The 20831-nt window shown below is 37.6% G+C and overlaps 1 protein-coding gene across 1 annotated transcript in view; it reads left to right on the top strand.

The window, feature by feature from the left end:
* The window catches only part of gpc5a (glypican 5a), a 148279-nt gene that overhangs the window by 94744 nt on the left and 32704 nt on the right, over nt 1–20831 (top strand). Inside the window, exon 7 of the mRNA XM_043251484.1 lies at nt 3649–3799. Coding sequence (XP_043107419.1) covers nt 3649–3799 — 151 coding nt within the window. The remainder of the gene's footprint in view (nt 1–3648; nt 3800–20831) is intronic.

The following is a 20831-nucleotide window of genomic DNA, read 5'->3' as shown; positions in this document are numbered from 1 at the left end:
CCTGTTCTCCTGTAAATAAAGCAATGTCTGCAACCCATTTTACTCAGTAAAACGGGATTTTCAATGAAATACTTTACGAGAATCTGATTTTATGCAACTCAAATTTCATGTTTTAAAATTTGAAAAGGAAAAAGGTCTGTTTTGAATCAGTGTTTTGAACAAATCTGTAAAGTGAATGAATCTAAGTTGCACCTATATAGTCACTTGTTTAATTCATTCATTAATTAATCACCGTTCTGAACATATCAGCTGAGTGAATAATTTAATTATGTATAAAAAAATACTGAATCCTAATTGAATCAGTGTTTTGAGTGAATCAGTTCAGTCAATGATTAAATGTTTCACTCATAAATACTGTTTCTGGTGTAATCTATGTTACCTGCAGAATAAATATATACATACAGTATATATAGCAAAATTTGTCAGGTCATACATGTCTGGGTGTTTTTATGATTCGTTTATGTTGTTTTGGAGCTTAACAGCTCACATTCACTTTCTTTGTATACATAAAGAAAAAGGAATCAATAAATACAGTTTTCTGCAGTATCTTCTCATTAGTTTCAGTTTTAAATTAAGTAAGGCTTAGGAATAGACTTCTCTTAAGATTATGTACAAATAGCATACAAGTGATTCTTGTTAGTTTTAACAGATCAGTTAGTCATATATGTGCCTCTTAAATGAGCTTTGATCTTTAATCATTTCGATGTTGATGTTGGAGTGTCACAAAGGTTGTGATGCCAAAAGCAAAAGTAAGATCTGGAAGATAACCAGACCACTTAGAAATGTAGCTGGCATTCACATAATCTTCACACAAGATGACAGTCTTTAAGCAGTGCTTCTCCAGAGATGTAATTTTCACTTTCAGGTCTTCAAATCACTCCTAGTCTTTTTAACAAGTTCTTCAGAAACTCGAAAAGTCATCTCAAAGTCGGACGGAATGGAAGAGTTTCACAGCACGCGCAATGTTTTGGTTACTAATAAACATGAGAATCAGTTTCATTCCTGTTATTTATGGAGATGATCACTGTGTTTAAATAAACCCGGTGACCAGCATGCCTGTCATACCTACCGCATTACATAGAGTCGTGCTCTGCAGCGAACCGTAATGAGAAAATGAGATTTTAGAGCTTTTCAAGCATCTTGCAAGCTGAAAGTGCCAATTCCGCTAATGGTGGAGGCTTTTAACTATGGTCTTTCAGTAAATCAGTTAGCACTACCTTAGATCACATAATTAATATTCATGAGCCAAGCTGATAAGTGCTACATTATGCTCACTTTTCAGATGATTTCTATGCCTCTGGTTAGAAGCAGGAATGAATTGGAGCGGTTGGCCCGGCAGCTAAATAGATGCATTCAGATTAAGATTGTTCTACTATGGCTGGTCATTTTCCTATTTTTATTTTATTAATTTTCTTTTTGCTGGGTTGCGTGTTTGAAAAGTTGCACGGGAGCTGGATCGTGAAGTTTCATCCACTGCAGGTAACCGACTAACCTCAGGCAGTCAATCAAACCGTGGAGGAACATTGAGGATTCCTCGAGGAACAATGCACCTCACCGTTAGAGGAGAACGTGGTCATTCTACAGATAAGAGACGGGAACATTTTTACCTCAGCGAGATAAAGGCCTTCGGTGCTTCAGGCTTTCTGGTTACGGTTGGAAAGAAAATTACAGAAGGGTAACATATATTTGCTACAGGCCTGACTGAAAGTAATTTATGCATTTGAAGCATGCTGCTGTTTCTTGTGTATTATTTCTTTTTCTGCCTGCGTGCCTCGGGAGAAACATTCAAAACACTTTTTATAGTAAAGGACATATACCGTACAATGGGAATAGATTGAGGTCGTTGTGAAGAAACCATTTGATTCAAGTGAAAATGGAAGTAAATCAATAAAAATATAAATAAAATAAACTGAATTAATATGTTCGCATGAAACAACATTGTTTTATTTATCGACTGGAATAGAACTATATACTAATGCGTACGTGTTCATTTTTGTAATAGTATGCGGTATGCAGTGATAAATGTTTTGAATATGCTATATTTATGCAACATGATTTCAATATGTTGCATGCTTGCAAATTCTTTGCTAGGTGGTTGCTTTGGTGATTTGGGTGGTTGCTGTGACATTGAAACGTGGTTGCTAGGTAATTGCTATGATTGTTATTGAGATGCTTTGGTTGTTTGCTTCTGTTTTTTGTTTGTTAGGCCATATGCGGTTGCTATGGTGTTTCGGTTGGTTGTTGGGACATTTCAAAGTAGTTGTTATGCATTGCTAGGTGGTTTTTATGTTGTTTTGGGTGGTTGCTAGGGATTTCTGGGTGGTTGTCAGGACATTTAAAAGTACTTGCATGCTAATCGTTTGCTCGATGGTTGCTATGGTGTTTTGAGTGGTAGCTGGGTTAGGTGGTGATTCAGCCAGTGCCATCCAGATGTCGTGCCTTTTGCATTTTTGCTAGTCTGATTATATAATGAGCCAAAAGAGAGGAAACTGTGAATAATATCACTTTTAAATGACATGTAGCTATTACATAAAAAGAAATGTAAAGAAATATGGTTATTTAGCATTTTTAAGCCAGTGTAAAACAATATAACTTTTGGCAGTCAAATAAAATAGTGTACAAACTGTTCATTTGTCACTTTTATGGTACTTTTATGCATTCCTGTTTATTTATTTATTTATTTATATATCCAACTTTTTTTGACCAAATGCATTAAAATCAGATTTGTCAATCAAAATGCATTTCTGTAGCGTGATCTCAGTATGTTGCATTTTTAATTCTAAATGGCATGCCTTTTGCATTTATAAGCAAATTTTTTTCATTTTTGGCAGTCTTGTTTTTAAGCAGATTTTTGTAATAACTGGAATTACGAAGTTGAATACATTGCACTTGTTGCCAAATGCAGTGGGTCATCCATGCATGCTAAGTATGCTATACTTAATCATAGTGATCCATTTGCCAATGGTTTCATTTTTGATTGTAGTTTTCCGTGTCGATTTGAGGCGACCTCTAAGCGTGTGAGTTGCAGTCACTCATCCATCATAGCTCTGCTAATCCATTAGTTCAGCCACTTAATCGGCAGATATTGAGCCACTACAGCTGCTAATTACCACAGACAATTGCAACGGCCCAGTGCGCTCTACCTGATAAATACAAAGCGCTTTCAATATCTGAGAGGCTGTCTTGCATTTCTATTAGATAATTAAATGTTTCTGCACCCTGAGCGGATATTGCTCAAGTGCACTCAGAGTTTGTAATTGATGCTAAACCGTCCTAGCTCTGCAAAAGTTAGTTTTGAGGGTAATTGAAGGATATCATATACAGGCACAGATCTCAGGGGATGGAGTTGTGTCCCTGTCATCATTATTTGAAAGCTGAATATACTCACAATTGATACTACAACAAATTGCTCTATTTGCAAATGTTTTGATTAAAAGCTTTGTGCAATCTGGAAATGCATGCTTGTTTGAATGTTTGTGTGAGTGTGCGTGTGTGTGTGTAACTCAAACTTGTTTAGTTGTTTGTGTTCTGAACAACAAAAGATAGACATGCAGTCAGATGTATTGCAAACCTCAATTTAATATGCGGCTTAAATAAATCTTGAAATACTAAATTCTGAGGTTCAAACATGTCTTGTGTGTGTTGTAGCTGTTGCAGGGCAAGTCAATCCCAAAGCTGGGCACACTGGACCAAATCGAAACCGGGAGTGGAGACGGATACAGTGGAGACTGCGATGATGAGGACGGATGCTGGGGATCAGGGAATGGAGCGGCCGAGAGGAGAAGAATAGAAACTATATGTAAGTAATAATCTCTAGGATTTGGAAAAACTAAATCTTCGAATGCATCAAGGAAGATGAACACAGTTAATGGTGAAGGAAATTTTGAGATTTACTCACCATAAATGTAGCATTCAATCATTTGGAAGGCTCTCCAGTGATTGGGTGCCGTCCAAAAAACAGCTGATAAAAAACCATCACAATATTCCACAAGTAATCCACCCCACTCCAGTCCATCAATTGTTTGTGAAGCCAAAAACTGAATGTTTGCATTTTTTTTATTATCCAAATTATTTTAAAATTACTTTTTATTGGGTAAAATATGAATAGCGTACTGTATCCACAACATTGTTTTCTGCAGCGAAAAAAGCAATCTTGTCTGAATCAGGAGAGAAATATGCACAGATCAAGCACCTAAAAACAGTTTTCCTTTTCCGCTTGAGGAAGCACTATTGTGGGTTATTGGCTCATTTATTTTGGATAGAACCAATGGTTTGAATTTGCTTTGATGGATTTGTTTCTTACAAAACATGCATCTTTTCACTTCAACAAATGTTAATGGACTGGACTAGAGTGGTGTGGATTATTGTGATGTTTTAATCAGCTGTTTGGACTCTCGTTCTGACGGCACCCATTCACTGCATAGCATCCATTGCTGAGCAAGTGATGGAATGCTACATTTCTCTAAATCTCTTCACATGAAACAAACTCATGTTTTGGATGGTCTGAGGGCGTGTACATTCTCAGCAATGTAACATTTTTGTGCAAAATATTCAGTAAACAACGTCCTTTTGTTAATCGAACGCGACTTGCTTTGTTCCTGTATACGTAACTGCTTGACAGTCATAATCTCAGAGATAATAAGTAGGAAATACCACATCCGGCGTTTGAATAGAGGGCAGAATTAGATCAGACTTTCATTGACGCCCGATATCAGAGTGCAATTAAGTGGCGGAATTAAGGTCAAGCGTATAGAAACATTTTTCCAGACATTTCTCCCTCCTCCAAATGAATTATGCAATCAAGAATAACGTGGTTGTAAAAAAAAAGTGGAACAAATCAAAGTGGCCATCTGGTAATTACTTCATCTTCCGGAGGGGATTGGATCTCTGACCCGTGGCCCTCGCTAAATCAAGCTCAAGGGCCGCGTGCTTCCCTTTCCAAACCTCCTCTATCTCCCGTATGCTCGTCTGATTAATCGCCCCGCACTTTTTGTCTGGATGGGGCGTTCCGGGTCATCTAAACGCGTCGTCGCATCACGCCGGTGTTTCCTTTTCCTCCTGTCAATCTGCCGTGGTGTGTCAGCGCCGCCTCATGCCCCTCTCATAATTCATGGGACGCTGTGACGATGCGCTCATTTATCACCGTCTCTCCCGCTCATCCGCTGCACGCTGCTCCGTCCAAAGCCACGTCACGCCTCGGCCATCGATGTGCCGCCCGTTACGACCGTCGATAAGTCACGCAGATGGGGCTCGCAGTCAGCAGTCACGCTTTGTGTTTGGATCTAGATACGGAGGCAAAACGACAAGCGCTTACGTGACAGAGTTAGCGAGGGGAGCCGTCGCTGACTTCATGCTCACTTTCATTCATTTCTGAGTGACATGCTGCTTGTGCATTCTCCTGCGATAAATCACTCTCCTAAACAGTGTCCTCGTCTTGATTTCTTGGAAGTATATGTGCATCGAATGTCACTGACATAAGATAACCTTACGTTTGTGAGAAGATTGCGATTCGCGTTTTTGATTTCATCATACGTTCCCTGAAAACATGTCGCTGGCCTCCGCAAAATTTGATTGTGCTTGGTTGTCCAGAGTGGTTGCTAAGTGGTTGTTTTGGTGTCTTGGGGGGTGGCTTGGGTTTTACAGGTAGTTGTCAAAATGTTTAAAAGTGTTTACTTGCAAATTGATTGCTAGGTGGTAGCTATGGTGTTTTGGCTAGTTGCTGGGACATTGCAGAGTGGTTGCTAGGTTGTTGCTATGGTGTTTGGGCTGATTGCTAGGACATTGCAGAGTGGTTTCTAGGTGGTTGTTATGGTGTTTTGGGTGGTAGGACATAGCAGAATGGCTGTTAGGCAGTTTTTAGGCGTTCTGATAGTGTGTTCTGAGAGCACTTTCTTGTGCGCCTCAACAGTCCAGCCACGTTCAAAGACAGAGAGACTTTTTGTCTATTCCATCAGGAAATCATGACAGTGTTACTGCCCGAAGAACAGTGGCATGAAAGCCATATTTTTGTGGATATTTTGACTTTTTTATCACTTTTGATCAGCTGATGAACAGCTTGTTTGAGTTTAAATGCTTTTTTTTATTTAAATTGGCTTTTTTTTGCCTCTTGGTCCTATTTATTCTTTTACAACCTGGTTACAATCCACCAGCGTAAAATATACATATTTGTAATGTTTCCCCTGGTCTTAAGATTTTGCCTTGCTAGGACATTGCAAGGTGGTTGCTATGTGTTGCTAAGTGGTTTCTATGCTTTGCCTTGAAGATTTGGGTGGTTGCTAGGGGTTTCCAGTTGGTTGTGAGAACATTTAAAAGTGGTTTCTTGCAAATTGTTATTAGGTTATTATGTTTTTTTGGGGGGTGGTTGCTAGGACATTGCAAAGAGGTTGCTAGGCAGGTTCTAGGCATTGATAGGCGATTGTTTGTGTTTTCTGTTTGGGTGGTTGCTAAAATAGTTTGCTATGTGGTTGCTATGGTGTTTTGAGTGTTAGTAAATCTATCATTACCTTTGTTTTGAGGTGCATGAAAATAAGACAAAAAAAAGTTTCATTTGATTTCTGTAAATCTCAGTCACGTCCTCCACTTCAGATATTACAGTCAAACACAGTGCGATGTGTATTTGATAATTTTATCAGGACATTGTTGTGGTGCAGTTGAAGTTAAAATGGTTTGTTGTTCAGCAGGAGTTGCTGAAGTATTGAAATATTCAGTAGTCTGGCCTGCTTCGATCTCTCAAACCCTAAAGCTGCTGAGATACAAGAACGGAAAAAAAAAAATCATAGCATCTCGCCGATACTCACCTGTCACTTAAAACCGTTGGCTGGCGATATACAAAAAGCACCAGATTCGACTGACTCGTTTTACCTCGAACGTTTGATTAGTATTGAGCTCCTGCCTCCTTCAAGAGCGCTGTCACCCTGAAAGACATCTGAGCGCTGGGACTGAGCTCCAGCGGGTCGTGCCGAGAGGAAATAAATAAAGAAATACAACAGAAACAAACTCCAGCGTTGTCTTCCTTCAGTGCGAGAGTAATAAATAAAATATTAACACGCGTAAGACGTGTGATTCTGGCTCAGTGCGCCGGAGTCTTCGCACAAAAGGACGCGTCGCCCGGCTCCTTGTCAATGTCACCTGCGCAAGCTCTCGCGTTTGGCAGCAAAACCAGACGCTGCGTACTTAGTATGGAAAACAAAAGGCGTCAGCGAGACGTATCGGCAGGGAGTCGCATCGATCTTCAGTAAGGAGACACAATGAGAGGAAGTGCAGGCTGGTCTCTTCAGTGAGCACTTGTTAATTAATAGCCTGTCTCAGGACGGGATTACATGATATCGCCCCACGGCTATTCATCCACAGCTATCGCTTGAAGGTGATCTTTCGCACCTGATGAGCAGTAATGATCCTGTTGTATTTAAATGGGTCCTTTAATGGACCGGGCGCTTTTGGGGCACTTCAGTGGCCAATTATGGCACTGGAAGCTCATGATACGCTGCTCATCTGTGGTTATGTAGCGTGAGAGGGGCATTAGCAGCGATTGCTTGACCAAAAACAACGGGAAGTGTTGGTTTGATGGGAATTATTTGTTGTGTTGGGGTTTTAAAAGAAACATCTCATAGCAAGAATGAGCTGTAACTTTGTAGCCTACTAAACAACAATGCTAAACAAAATCAATACTATCTATCTATCCATCATCCATCCATCTATCCGTCTATCTATCTATCATTCTGTTATCCATAATTTATTCTGTTGTTCTCTCTGACTTTAACTTTACTGTTCCTTCTGTGATCTGTCTTTTAGACTATCATTCTATATATCCATTGTCCATTCTATCGTTCATCCTACATCATTCTATCTATCTTTTGTTCTGTTTTTCTCATTTTACTGTTCTATCTATCCATTGCACACACTGTAATTCATTCAATCCATTGTTTTGTCCTTGTCTACTGTTCTATCCATTATTCGTTCTGTCTTTCATTCTGTTCTTCTTGTTGTCTTTCAGTCCATCTGTCTATCCATCAGTTGTTCCATTTGTTCTATTGTCCATTCTGTCTTTGAGTATATTGTTGATTCTATTCTATCTGCACGTTGTACTGCCGTTCAGACTATCATTTTATCTGTCCATAGTTCATCTTTTAATCTACCCTTTTATTACCCATTGTACATTCTTTGATTTGTTTTATCATTCGTTCTGTCCATATATTTTCTTTTGTTCTGTCTATCCATTATTTGTCTTATCATTTATTCTATAGTTTGTTTTGTTGTTCGTTTTCTGCATAACAGTCTATCATTCCATCTATCCATCATTTATTCTAACATTTTTTATTTATGCTGCTTTGCTTTCAGTCTATAATTTCAATTATTTTATCTTTCGTTCTGTCATTCTACCATTTGTTCTATTGTTCAATCTATCATTCAATATACTGTTCCTTCTATCATCTTTATATCTGTCGTTCTGTTTTTCTTATCTCAATATAAACTTCGCCTTGACAAACAGAAATGTTTGAGACGTTCTCATTTCAATCTTGAAAGGTTCATAACACCGGCAGGTTTGATGCCATGTCTGAATTGGCAGACGAATCACTGAAAAACCATAAATAGAGTTATACATTAATTCCATTCCAGTAATTTAAAGATTTTTTTTTCACCCAAGTGGAGTTCAAAAGCAGGTCTAATTGGCATTCTGCAGAAAAAGAACATTTTATGCATTATTCACTGTGACCGCATAGATGCTCTTTTGTTAATTGTGCCCCTCAAAATCAGATATGACCGAAAGCGGAGCTTTAAAAGTTTGATCTGCCTGCTAATGAATCAAAAAGAGGCCAAGCGGTCCAGACGACGCGCGGATCCTCTAAATGAGGCGTCGTGGTGAAAACCTGCTGTCTGTGTGACATCAAGAAGCTCTGAATATTACCCCAGCCGTCGGTGGTCACAGCTGGTAGGGAGAGGGAATCTTAACCAACGCAGGAATTAAAATAACAGTCGTCTTATAACGAGGGGGATGTACAGATGAAGCACCGCCATTGTGCTTGTTTAACTAATGCTCTGTTCTGAAGAGGCCCGCCCGAAAATGACCAGCTGTGTCACAGAATGATGAAAATGAACGATAATGATCCTCGTCGGAGCGCCCTGATGCTCAGTGAATCATAGTGGGGAAGCTCCTCACAGGACCAGCCTGTCATCAACAAAATATTGCTTATAGATGCTTCAAATCAAGCGGGATCCGGAGGTGGACGCATCCTTATGAATCACTGATGAGAGACACTCACAGATTGTTCACTAGCTGTCAGAGCCGCTCTGCTCTGCTCTATTAACTGGCTAAAAGTAGTGGCGGTGCTAGGTTAACTACATTTTTTAATCTCGAAAAATATCAGGGGAGTGTTCATTTGAAAATAAAATGATCTCGGGGCTCTTTGTACAGATGATTAGGCTCGTGTGTTTGTTTGTTTTTTTAATGGGATAATGCAGTATCATAAAGTTATATATTTTTTTAAATGCAGGTAATTCACACTCATTACTGCGCCGATTATAATTTGGTAATCTGGTATTACATAAACACAAAAACAACAACAACAAAAGATGTATTTTAATTTTTGCTCTCAGACTTTTAGACCTCGAGTTCAACGAACATCCATTTAGCGTGACAAATTGTTACGCCAATGTGTTTTTTTATGTAACGTTATATTATGCATGCAGCCTTGCAACCAAACAAGCTCTACTAGAATTGGAAGACTAATTTGTTTAAGCACGTTGATTCACTCAGATGGTTCATTTTAATCAGCTGCTTAAAAAATATTCATTAATTCAGCTGAATCTATTTGCATTGCATTTTTAAATGAAAATGTTGTTTAGCAGTATAGATATATTCGTCTGTATGAATTTATCCATCCAGCCTTTATTCGTTTGTGTCATCGTTCGTCCATCGTTCTTTCTCCATCTTAATATAAAAAAAAAAAACAGTTTGAAAGCGAACAGTTTGGGAACTTGCCAAAGTTCAGCTCCATAAATATGAATGACTGAGACTCTACAGATGAGCAGACTCGCTCACAGCTGTTGCAAACCCAAATAAACCGACAACCTCCAGCTTAATGCGGCTCTGAGCAACTAAACCACGATTTCGTCTGTCAAGCATACTTTTTTAAGGGGGAAATTAAGGGCTCACCATTTCTTTTTGAGTCGCTCCTTTCAAAACCCTGTCAAAATGAAATCGGTGTTGAGTGTCTAAACACTCTCTTATTTACTCTTGACTTGTCCACGGTACAAACACAGATACGGCAGCCATTAGCGTGGCCATTTGCAGGCATTAGAGCTCCGAGTGTGTCATGAGTTATGGCACCCTGCGGAAAAATAAAGTGCTGCATGCGGGGAAGCTGAATGCTGATGCTGTCTCTGTGTGCCACCGCTGCTGAGAAATTATGCGTTTATCCCTCTTTTATACATATGTAAACTCCATAAAGAACTTTAACATCTGAACAAAAGGTTCTTTGTGGTGAAAGAAGGTTATTGAATGTAAGAAAGAGTTGGTTTTCTTTGTTTCTTTTGATCACAGCAATGAACTTTTTTAACACTTTTATATCGGTTGACTTCTGCTAGACAGAAGCCTGTGAAAACACGCAAAAGTCCGCATACACGTTAGCCAATCATATTCCAGAATATCTAATTATGCAAAAATTGACATGCAGAGAGGACCAGGGTTTCCGATTGGCTGACAAGTGATCGTTTTTGATTGTGATTGTTTTACAGAGGTAGTATTTCCATTCGTTTTTGTGTGTGTTTAAATGAAATGGCTTTAAAATACATTTGTAATGCTTTTCTCGTTTTATTGGCAGTGAACGTCTCCAAAATACGGCACAGTTACAGCATCTACCAGCTAACCAACCCATGCTAACCCAATGTCAAATGCTGCTTTCCGTTGTGTGTGATAATCAATTAGCCAGTTGCACAATTGTTGCATATATGTGGTATATGAAATACCGCCTCATATTCTTGGCATTTGTTCATAACAGTTCTTCATCGAGCTATCTGTCGGGTTTGAAACCTCGTTCTGATTGAATGTTGATTTGCGCAACATTTCCGGTCACTCTATAACCGTTTACCAGCAGATGCCTGTAGGGCGTTGGAAATATTAAGATACAGTATGTCAACATGAGATGTGTCGGCGCATCTGAATGTTGCAAATTAAAGAGGAATATTAAATCTCATCTCATTCACTCAGACGCGATCTCTCTACATAAATGAAAATAGCAGAAAAATTGCTGTTGAGATGTGACATAATGAAAAGTGTTTATTAAAATATATGAATTAAATGTTTATGTAATATGTGCACTGTGTATATTTATTATGTATATATAAATACACACACTTGCATGTATATATTTCAGAAAAGTATGTTTATATATTAAATGTATTTATATGTAATATAAATTATAAGTGTAAAAAATAATGCTAATAATAATATTGCATTTATTGCAATATAAATATGCTCATATTTCTCAAGTTTCAGTTAGACATGATTCATATTTTGGGGAAACTAAAAAAAAAAAAATTATACCATTTTGTGTCTTATATATTAAATTAATGTACTTATACCTTCAAATATGTATTTAGATTACTGTACTAATTACTCTCTATTTCATTACTCATTAACAATTGCTTTCAAAATTCCGTATTAATCTCAGCCAATTGAACAATAAATCAAAACTCTTCTTTCAATCCTTTCTAATAAGTAATATAAAATGCCTTATTCTTGTCCCGAACAAAGCTTTTAAAGGAAGAAGGTTGCATTAAAATGCATTTTAACATTCTGATATTTCTCTTTATGTATAGAATTGTTCTATTATCTGCACAATATTTAATGCAATTACATCAGATGCACTTAAAAATCGAGAAAAATGTAAAGTAATCCCTTGCAGTTACTGTTTCGTGATGCATTACACCCAACACTGGTGTTATAAAAACTGCTAAATGAATGAATTGATGGATTTAATGGAAAATATTGATGGAAATAGCAGTGACTGATGTCTGGTTTCGTGAAAACAGCAGCGTTTTTCACCTGACGCAGTGCATTTCAATTCGAAAGGACTCCATTTCAAACAATGACAGTTCATTAATCGCCTACAGAAAAGAGAACAGCGGCTTTCTAAGATTGAATTTCATTCAAAGCATATACGAAAGATAATTCGTATTAAACGTTCCTTCTTCGGTGTTTGAATGCAGGTAGATATCGAATGCGTTATTATCCAGTTTTGAAAGGCTCCTTTAGAAAAGCACGCGCGGCACACGTGAACGAAGCTGAAATTATTCATAATTCAAGGCCGCGTGTTTGCTTGCACGCTTTGTCAACAACATTTCTTACTATGTGGGTTATTTGTTCTCTAACTATCTTTTAGCTGTTTCTTGTGATTTACTCTCACGTACTGAGCAAAGCAAAACAATCCAATTTATAATAAAAAGACCCAAACTGAAATGCTGTTGTTTTTATTCCTCTGATTTACACCGACATCATTGATTAGATCTCTTCAGACAATATAACAGTCGAATGTTCTGTCCTGATCTCGTTTGTCTGAAGGACGTCTCTGGTGCTTCATCTTTGGCTCAGAACATTAAATCTTAGGGTTATTTTAATACACGCGCAGCTTATTGATCTGTTACGTTCAATTTACCTGATGCTTCCCAGCCGCTAATGGAGGTTTTATCCTCTGGAGAGCCGTCAGTTGAGTTTATCACTCCGAACCGCTGTAAACTTTATGAAAGCTGGCGATAACAGCCGTTTATCAGGATAATGAGGAGGGATTTCAGCTCGCCGGGTCAAAGATGTCAGACTTACTTACTTTGGTGAATGTCGCTTAGGTCTTTTACGTAAGGTTAAAATGTCAGTGAATTATGTTGTTTACAAAGTGCTTAATGAACATTTTAAATGATGAACATTACGCATGTATGTATTAGCTAACATAAATTATGCAATTATGCATATTGTACGAATTATTAATCTGTCTATATCTATCTATTTAGGTTTATAGTTTATATAAAATGCGATTTATTCATTTATTGTATCGGTCGATTCAGGGTGGTTGCTAGGGTGTTTCTGTGCAGTCGCTGTGGTTGCTAGGGCAATCTGAGCGGATACTTTGTGTCTTAACTTTTTTTAGGACATTGTAGTTCGTGTTTGTGTGCTCTTAAGACTTTTAGCATGTTGCTATGTAGTTGCTATGGCTTTTTGGTTTGTTATCACTCTATAGTTAATAAAGTGTTATGAGTTCTTTTTTATTTTTGAGGTTACTTCAGAGTGATAGGAATTGTTGTGTGGTTGTTAGGGTATTCTGTGTGGTTGCTATCATAAATTGGGTGGTTGCTAAGGAACTGATGTGTGATCGCTAGGTTGTTTTGTGTGTGTGTGTGTGTTTGCTATTGTATTGTGGGTGGTCGCTAAACGATTGCTGTGTGGTTGCTAGGGTGGTTGTTAAAGAATTGCTGTGTGGTCACTAGGGTATTCTTTGTGTTTATTATGGTGGTTGATAAGCACTTTTTTGCACGGTTGATAGGGTATTTTAGGTGGTTGCTAAGGAATTGATGTGCGGTTGCTAGGTTAGTGGTTAAGGAATTGCTGCGTAGTTGCTAGGGTAGTCTTGATGGTGGCTAAGGAATTGCTTGTTGTGTTGTTGTTAGGGTATTTATGTGTGGTTGCTAGGGTATTCTGGGTTGCTGCTAAGAAACTGTTGTGTGTCTGTCATATCGTCTGCCCAGCAAAAACGTAAAGTAAAATGCAAGCAAGTTTAAACTCTCAGAAAAGAGGCAGTGCCTTTCCTTAGAGGTTTGTTCTGATCTCTAACCCCACGTATGAGTTTGCATCAATAAATAAGCATGCAAATAGCTGCAGACGGTCCAGTCTGTATTCTCTGTTATTAATGGCCGGCTCTGCGGTTTCTCCCAGACTTTGCATTCAACATTATTCCCCTCACTGACTTAATGAGCTGCGGCGTACATGTGGCAGGTTGCCTGATTTTGTTAATGAAGCATGAAAAGGCCAAGCACACATCATTCTGCTGAGCGCTTCTATAATCAGCCGCGGTGACGGCGGTACGTCAGCCCCTCTGCCAAGAGCCAAAGAAGTCAATTCCCTGAGCGGCTCCAGGTCCCATTAAGATCTAATACGCCCACACCTGTCCTTCCCTCCCTGTGGTCAGTACGGCAGGCCTCTGATTGATCAACACGTGCCTTTACACGTCTCTGTAAACATTCGTGAACGCTGATTCGCTTCACTAGAGGCTTTTACTGTGACGAGCCGTTCATTGAGACGCGAATAATTGCGTTTTAATCTTTGCAAAAAGATATATTTTTTGTGTGTTGTAATCTAAGGAGGTTTTAATTTATGCACGCTAATGTATTTGTTCTATTTTTTCGTTTTATAGTTCATTTGCAAAAAATAAATAAATGATTCTTAGACACCAAAAAAAAAAAAAAAATCTCCACACACACACATATATATATATATATAAAAATATATATATATATATATATACATACCATATTAATTATAGTATATATATATATATATATATATATATAGGATATATATAATATATATATATATATATATATATATATGTGTTCATGTACAAATATTATATATATAGTTAATTTGCATAATATTGCACATTAGTTTGTTTTATGTTTAAAAATCATATATTTAGTTTGTTTCTTTGCCTTAAATGAGGTCTTGGAGAATTGCTTGACTGTTGGTCGCTGCTTTATGCCTTTGTTTGGTGAACTCTCCCTTCACTTATCTAACTTCAGTTTGCCCTTGAATGTGCAGTGACTCAATAGCTGAACCCAAATAACAGTCTCTGTCGTCGCTCGGCTCTTCCTGCAACACCAGGCATAAAATCTCAATCCAGCGACTGCGCTGTGAAAAAGCACTCAGCTCAGTAACGACACACCGGCTGCGCTTCCTCAGGCCGGGACCCTGTTATCCCTCCGGACCCTTACAGTAAACAACTTATCACCTCCCTGTCCTCTATGAGACAGTGGAGATAATGGAACGGGAAGGTCAGCTACGGCCTGCTCCTGGCTGAGCTTTAATTTGTGAAGTTTGAGGAGGGTCAGAAGAAGCTCTCGTGAAAATAACATTTATCAGCACTTATTCCTGTTTTTCTCAAGAGGAAACAACGACTTATTGGCTATAAGTAGATATTCGGAGTTTGCGTTTAAGGCGTGCATAATGAAATTAAATATATTTTGTTGTTGTTGTTGTTTTATGAGATCTAAATATATGCAAATGCTGCAAAATACCTTGAAAAAACTTGAAAACCAGGCTTTCTTATATTATGAATTAATGTTTAAGGTTTCTAACATTAACATTGCAGTCATAAACAGGTAAATAAATATAGAATTTTGATAACACTTTATTTTAAAGTACAGCTATTAATTGCTTATTAGCATGCATATTTACTAGAATATTGGCAATTTATTAGTGCTAATTAAGTGAATATTAATTAATACTAATCTTACTCAACACATAAACCGCACTAACTATTAATAAGTAGCAAATTATGAATTTATTGAGGGAAAAATCCTAGTTAATAGTTAACAAATATTACCTATTTTAACGTGTTACAAAATTAACAAATATTTATTTATTTATTGTTTGTTTACCTATGCATCTTTCCATCCATTCGTTTATTAGTTACTTTTAAATTTAATATTAAATAAAATAAAAATTACATATTATTGCTTAGTATAACCTGTATGATACCTCTTAAACTCTAAAAAAATAATATATTAATATTATTATTATTATTAGTAGTAGTAGTAGTATATACTTACTTAAATAGCCTTCTTGTAGTTCAATGAGATGTTTTTGATCACCAAAGCTTTGTGAAAAACACACTCAGACGTAAACGCATTGCACAGAAATAAAATGTTTTCAGTTGGAGACACAGGATAACACAAAAAAAAGATCGAGTCATACCGTTTATCCAAATCCCATTATAAATAATCAAATGTACTGTAATAAAAGCAGTACGTACATTTATTAAAAAGGGGGGATTTTTTCCCCTCTCTCTCTCTGCAAAGACTGTTAGCAGTTTGCCTTTGGTCTCTTTGTGTGGCAGGATTACGTTACTCAGGGGCAGCGTCTCTCACGTGGGACTCACGGTGGATAAAGTGTCCATAATCCGATGCTCATTTTGTGCCCAAAATGCTAGGAAGAAGATTTCATCACGATACTCCCCTCCATCGAATCTGTTCAGCGTGCATAATGGTGCCGTGATTCATCTGTTCCAAACCGTCAAGACTAATGAGTAATTAGAAATGCGATCATAAGCTCTGGCCCATTTTGCGAGGCGCCTCTTGCACGAGCTTAACATGCTAATTGAGTTTAAATCGCGTGCATTGTTTGCTGCAGCGTAATCTGAAGAGATGCGCGAACAATTGCAAATATTACATTTTTATTTTTTTGCTCGAGAGGTAATATAAATATTAGGCGCCAAGCCTCGGGGTAATGCATCTAGCGTTATGCGTGAAGAGATTTGTTTAATCTGCCGGTCTATTCATAACAGTCTCCTCATAACGCACTGGCTGCGGCTGGAGGAGGAACATGGAAATTCTGCTTCGATAGCCAAATCCTGTGAATAAAACTGTGGGAAGCTACTGTACATGAGCTGCATGTTGATATCGCTCCCTGGATTTCTCTCCAGCTTAACTCTCTCAGCTGGAAACCGAACAGCTTTCCAGAGCCGACGGAGGCCCTTGAAGGCGATACCGGAGAGTTTAGAGCTGCGTCTGTATGCACGGACATCTTTAATGTTTGCACGAACCGGTCAATTGCGTTTGAGGTGCTTAAAATCGCTGGACGCGATAACGGCGTTAATAAAATACCGCACAAGAGCGGTTTACAAGCAGAACATTTGGCAAAAAGAACTTTCGTCAAAATAAAGTCTGCTGCTAATGCGCTGATATTCAGACGGTTTGAGGGAGTCTGAAGTGTGCTTGTTTCCTCTTCTGCAGTTTAACATGACAGTTTGAACCTACCTGTCAAAAGGTCTCTCTTTCCATCCGCTCATCCAGACGTTGAGAGGGTTTGCATGTTTGCTCTCAGTGTCTTGGACCTTTACTCGACTCTTGGCTTTGTGACCTTATGGCATGTGCAGGTTGGAGTGATTTTCCCGCTCTGGTGTGAGATGAATGCAGGTGCACTTTACCTTGGGAAGACCACAGCAGCCGTTTAGTCTTGCATGTAAGCTTTGCATGCAGTGCTTAAGGTGTTATTTAATACTTATTTGTGACCATGGACCACAAAACCACTCATAAGTGTCAATTTTTCGAAATTGAGATACATCATCTAAAAACTTTCAATTGATGTATGGTTTGGTAGGATAAGACGAAATTGGGCCTAGATACAACTATTAAAATATCTAGAATCTGAGGGTGCAAAAACAATCTAAACAGTGAGAAAATCATCTTTAGGTTGTCTAAATTAAGTTGCATTATTGCATATTACTAATCAAAAATGAAGGGTTAATATATTTACAGTAGGACATTTACAAAATATGTTATATATATGATCTTTACTAAATATCCTGATATTTTTGGCATTAAAAAAATCTATAATTTTGACCCAGACAATGTGTTTTTGGCTGTTGCTACAAATATACCCCAGTGACTTGGTGACAGCGACTAAGACCATGGTCACATTTAAGCATTTTTCTCTCTGCAGTATGACTGTAGAAGTGTTTAAATGCATTTTTCTCTCTGTCTTGAATGAAAGACTATGAGATTATGAGTGTGCATAATACATTAAAACAATGCAGGTTTATATAAACATAAATTATAACATATTAGTTAAACGTGCAGATAAACACTGCCAAATGCATAATTGTAAATGTGCAAAACTAGAATTATTGAGTCTGATGGACCAAAACGGCAAGGTAGACAGTTCTTGTCTGTCATAGTAACATGATGAAATAGTTTTAGTATTCATCCAGCGATGGTCAAACTTTTATGTTTGACAGGTTCCTCATGCAGCTTCTGGGAGTTTTTTATTTATTTCTTTAATTTATATGTCTAGATTTTTTTTCGAAGGATTTTGGAATAATACAACAAAATGTAAAGAAAGCTGTGAGATTTTGATGAGGTTTTCGCAAACGAGACGTCTATAATCTGCCTTCTCTTTCTGTCGTGACTTTATGTATTTGTAAAAGTTGACTTTTCAGTTATTTATTCATGGAAAAAAAAAAATCCATTTATTTATTTATTCGTTTGTTTGTTTAGTTTTTTACGTAACTCTGATGCGTCTGTGTTGAAGCTTTAGTTCCGACAGAAACACGAGTATTCGTTAAGTTTGAAAAGCCGTGATTTGTTAAATGCTAAAACATCATGCTCCGTGTTATTAAACCATGCTAAAGATGTTAAATCGTGTTAGCAATACGTTAAAATGTTAACGATATGCTATGCCATGTTAGCAACACAAAAAATTTACTTGCAAATGTGTTTAAAATATGCTAGCAAAAAGATTAAAGCATGCTAGCGTTAAAACATGCTAATTCACGTTAGCAGCATACTAAATCAAACCACTTGCCTGATCACGTTTGCGACATGCCAAACCATGTTTAAATGTTAGGACATGTTATTAATTTTATTGACTTCTAGGAAAATTTTCAAGTTATTTCAAGTTATTTTAAAACTCTTAAAGGGTTAGTTTACCCAAAAATGAAAATCACCCAATAATTTACTCACCCCCAAGCCATCCTAGGTGTATAAGACTTTCTTCTCTCAGACGAACACAGTATGAGTTTTTTTAAAAAATGTATCCTGGCTCTTCCAAGCCTAATGCTGGTGGATAGTGACCATAATATTGAAGCTCCGTAAATCATATATACCCATCGTAAAACTAGCCTATGCACCTCTGTGGGGTTTACACGTGTCTTCTGAAGCAGATCGATGGGTTTTTGTAACAAATATTTCCATTTTTGAAATTATATTCAAATCACTAACTTCCGGTAACTGACCCCTGACCTCTCGTACGACGTAAGCTGCATTCGTTTGATAGTGAAATTTTCTGAATTTATTATTATTTTACTTTTAATTCGTTGCATTGCTCTCTCCTCATTTCTCTATTCTTTCCTGAACTTACGCTACTATTGTGTCTTAAGTCGTACAGTATAGAAGAAATATTATTAAATAGAAATATTGTTACAAAAACCCATCGATCTGCTTCGCCTGGTGGCGTATAGGTTAGTACGACAGATATATATACGATTTACAGAGCTTCAAAATAATAGCCACTATCCACCAGCATTAACAAGCTTGGAAGAGCCAGGATGCATTTTTTAAAAAACCCAGTGTTCGTCTGAAAGAAGAAAGTCATATACACCCAGGATGGCTCGAGGGTGAGTAGATTGAGGGGTAATTTTCGTTTTTAGGTTAACTAGTGCTTTAAGAGGGAGTAACGAACAGACAGATTGATTATTTTTGGGTGAATTAACCCTTTAGACATCAGTATAGCACCGTGTGCACCACTGTGTCTGTCTCCACGGTGAGTTTTGTCCTGACGAGGGTCTAGACTTTCCCGGTGTCCTCTTGTTTAAAAGCTGTCGGAGCAGCTCTCATGGATTTTTCCTGCAGCTGTCAGTCATCCATCTCCGCCACAATCTGTATTATCATCACCCGCCAACCTCTTAATCTAGCCTGTGCTTTTAAAGAGCTGCCGTCTGCAGCAGAGACTCCTCACACCAAGGTGTAGCCGGAGGGATGATGGTGTGTATTTCACACTTCTCATACGAGCTAAATAATGAAAAACCTGTCAGACTACAACAGGAATGTTACGGCGTAAAAATAGAAAGCATGTACGCTTTGTGAAAATTGCACTGAGTTCTGGTCTCAGAATCGTAGGAGCGTTGAAATGGATATTATGAAGCATGCAAAAATTCACACAAGAACTTCACAACAGACTCGTGGTTCAAATGAAAATGGAAATATCAAGGAAAATTATCTTAACTTGACTCAACTCTTATACTTATATGTAAAAGAATCAGACCTATTTGTTGATTGATATAAAAAGAGAAAGGAACTGCATACTATAAATTATGTTAACATAAAATTAAATATGATATGTTACTTTAAATAAATTTGAATCTAAATATTTGTTTGGTTTAGCTTAAATTGCAATAATAAATGTAATAATATATAATAATGCAATAATAAATTATATATATATATATATATATATATATATATATATATATATATATATATATATATATATATATATATATATATATACACACATATACACATATATATATATGTTATTGACTGCATTAGTCTTCTATCAGCGGCTCAAGCCCCTGTTACTACATTTAAAATGACGCTTTGGTTTTAACAACAGAGGCGTCTGAGATGCAGAAGAAATAATCCTATTCGTAATAGTGTTTTAAGTGCAAAAACCTGACAAATACCGTGAAATGTATCCGCTCGTATATATCATCAATCTCATTTCACGTTACATTCTCAGGGCAGATGCTTTTCTTTCAGCACTGTTCAGCAGGCTCTGAAAGAAAACCACCTTTCTGTGTCAGCGAAGCCGTCCGTTACACCTGCGGTAAAACCAGCTGAAATCCAGCACGCAGTGCGCGTTACATGGTCTGTGCGGGAAGTTAAACATGGAGCGGTGTACGTAAACAGGAACGGAAAGCTGGCCTGATATCAAGTCATGTACATGAGTTAAGGTTGAGCAGATGTCTCCCGTGGGTCATATCAGAGCTATAGGAGAAAGTTTTGTCTTACAGTCAGCGATCGTAAACTCACAATTTCAGTTTAATGGGCCTGACATAAAGGAATTACCA

This window comes from Puntigrus tetrazona, chromosome 1 (genome assembly GCF_018831695.1).
Source record: "Puntigrus tetrazona isolate hp1 chromosome 1, ASM1883169v1, whole genome shotgun sequence".
In the NCBI taxonomy this organism is placed as follows: Eukaryota; Metazoa; Chordata; class Actinopteri; order Cypriniformes; family Cyprinidae; genus Puntigrus; species Puntigrus tetrazona.
This window is presented reverse-complemented; position numbering and strand designations above follow the sequence as displayed.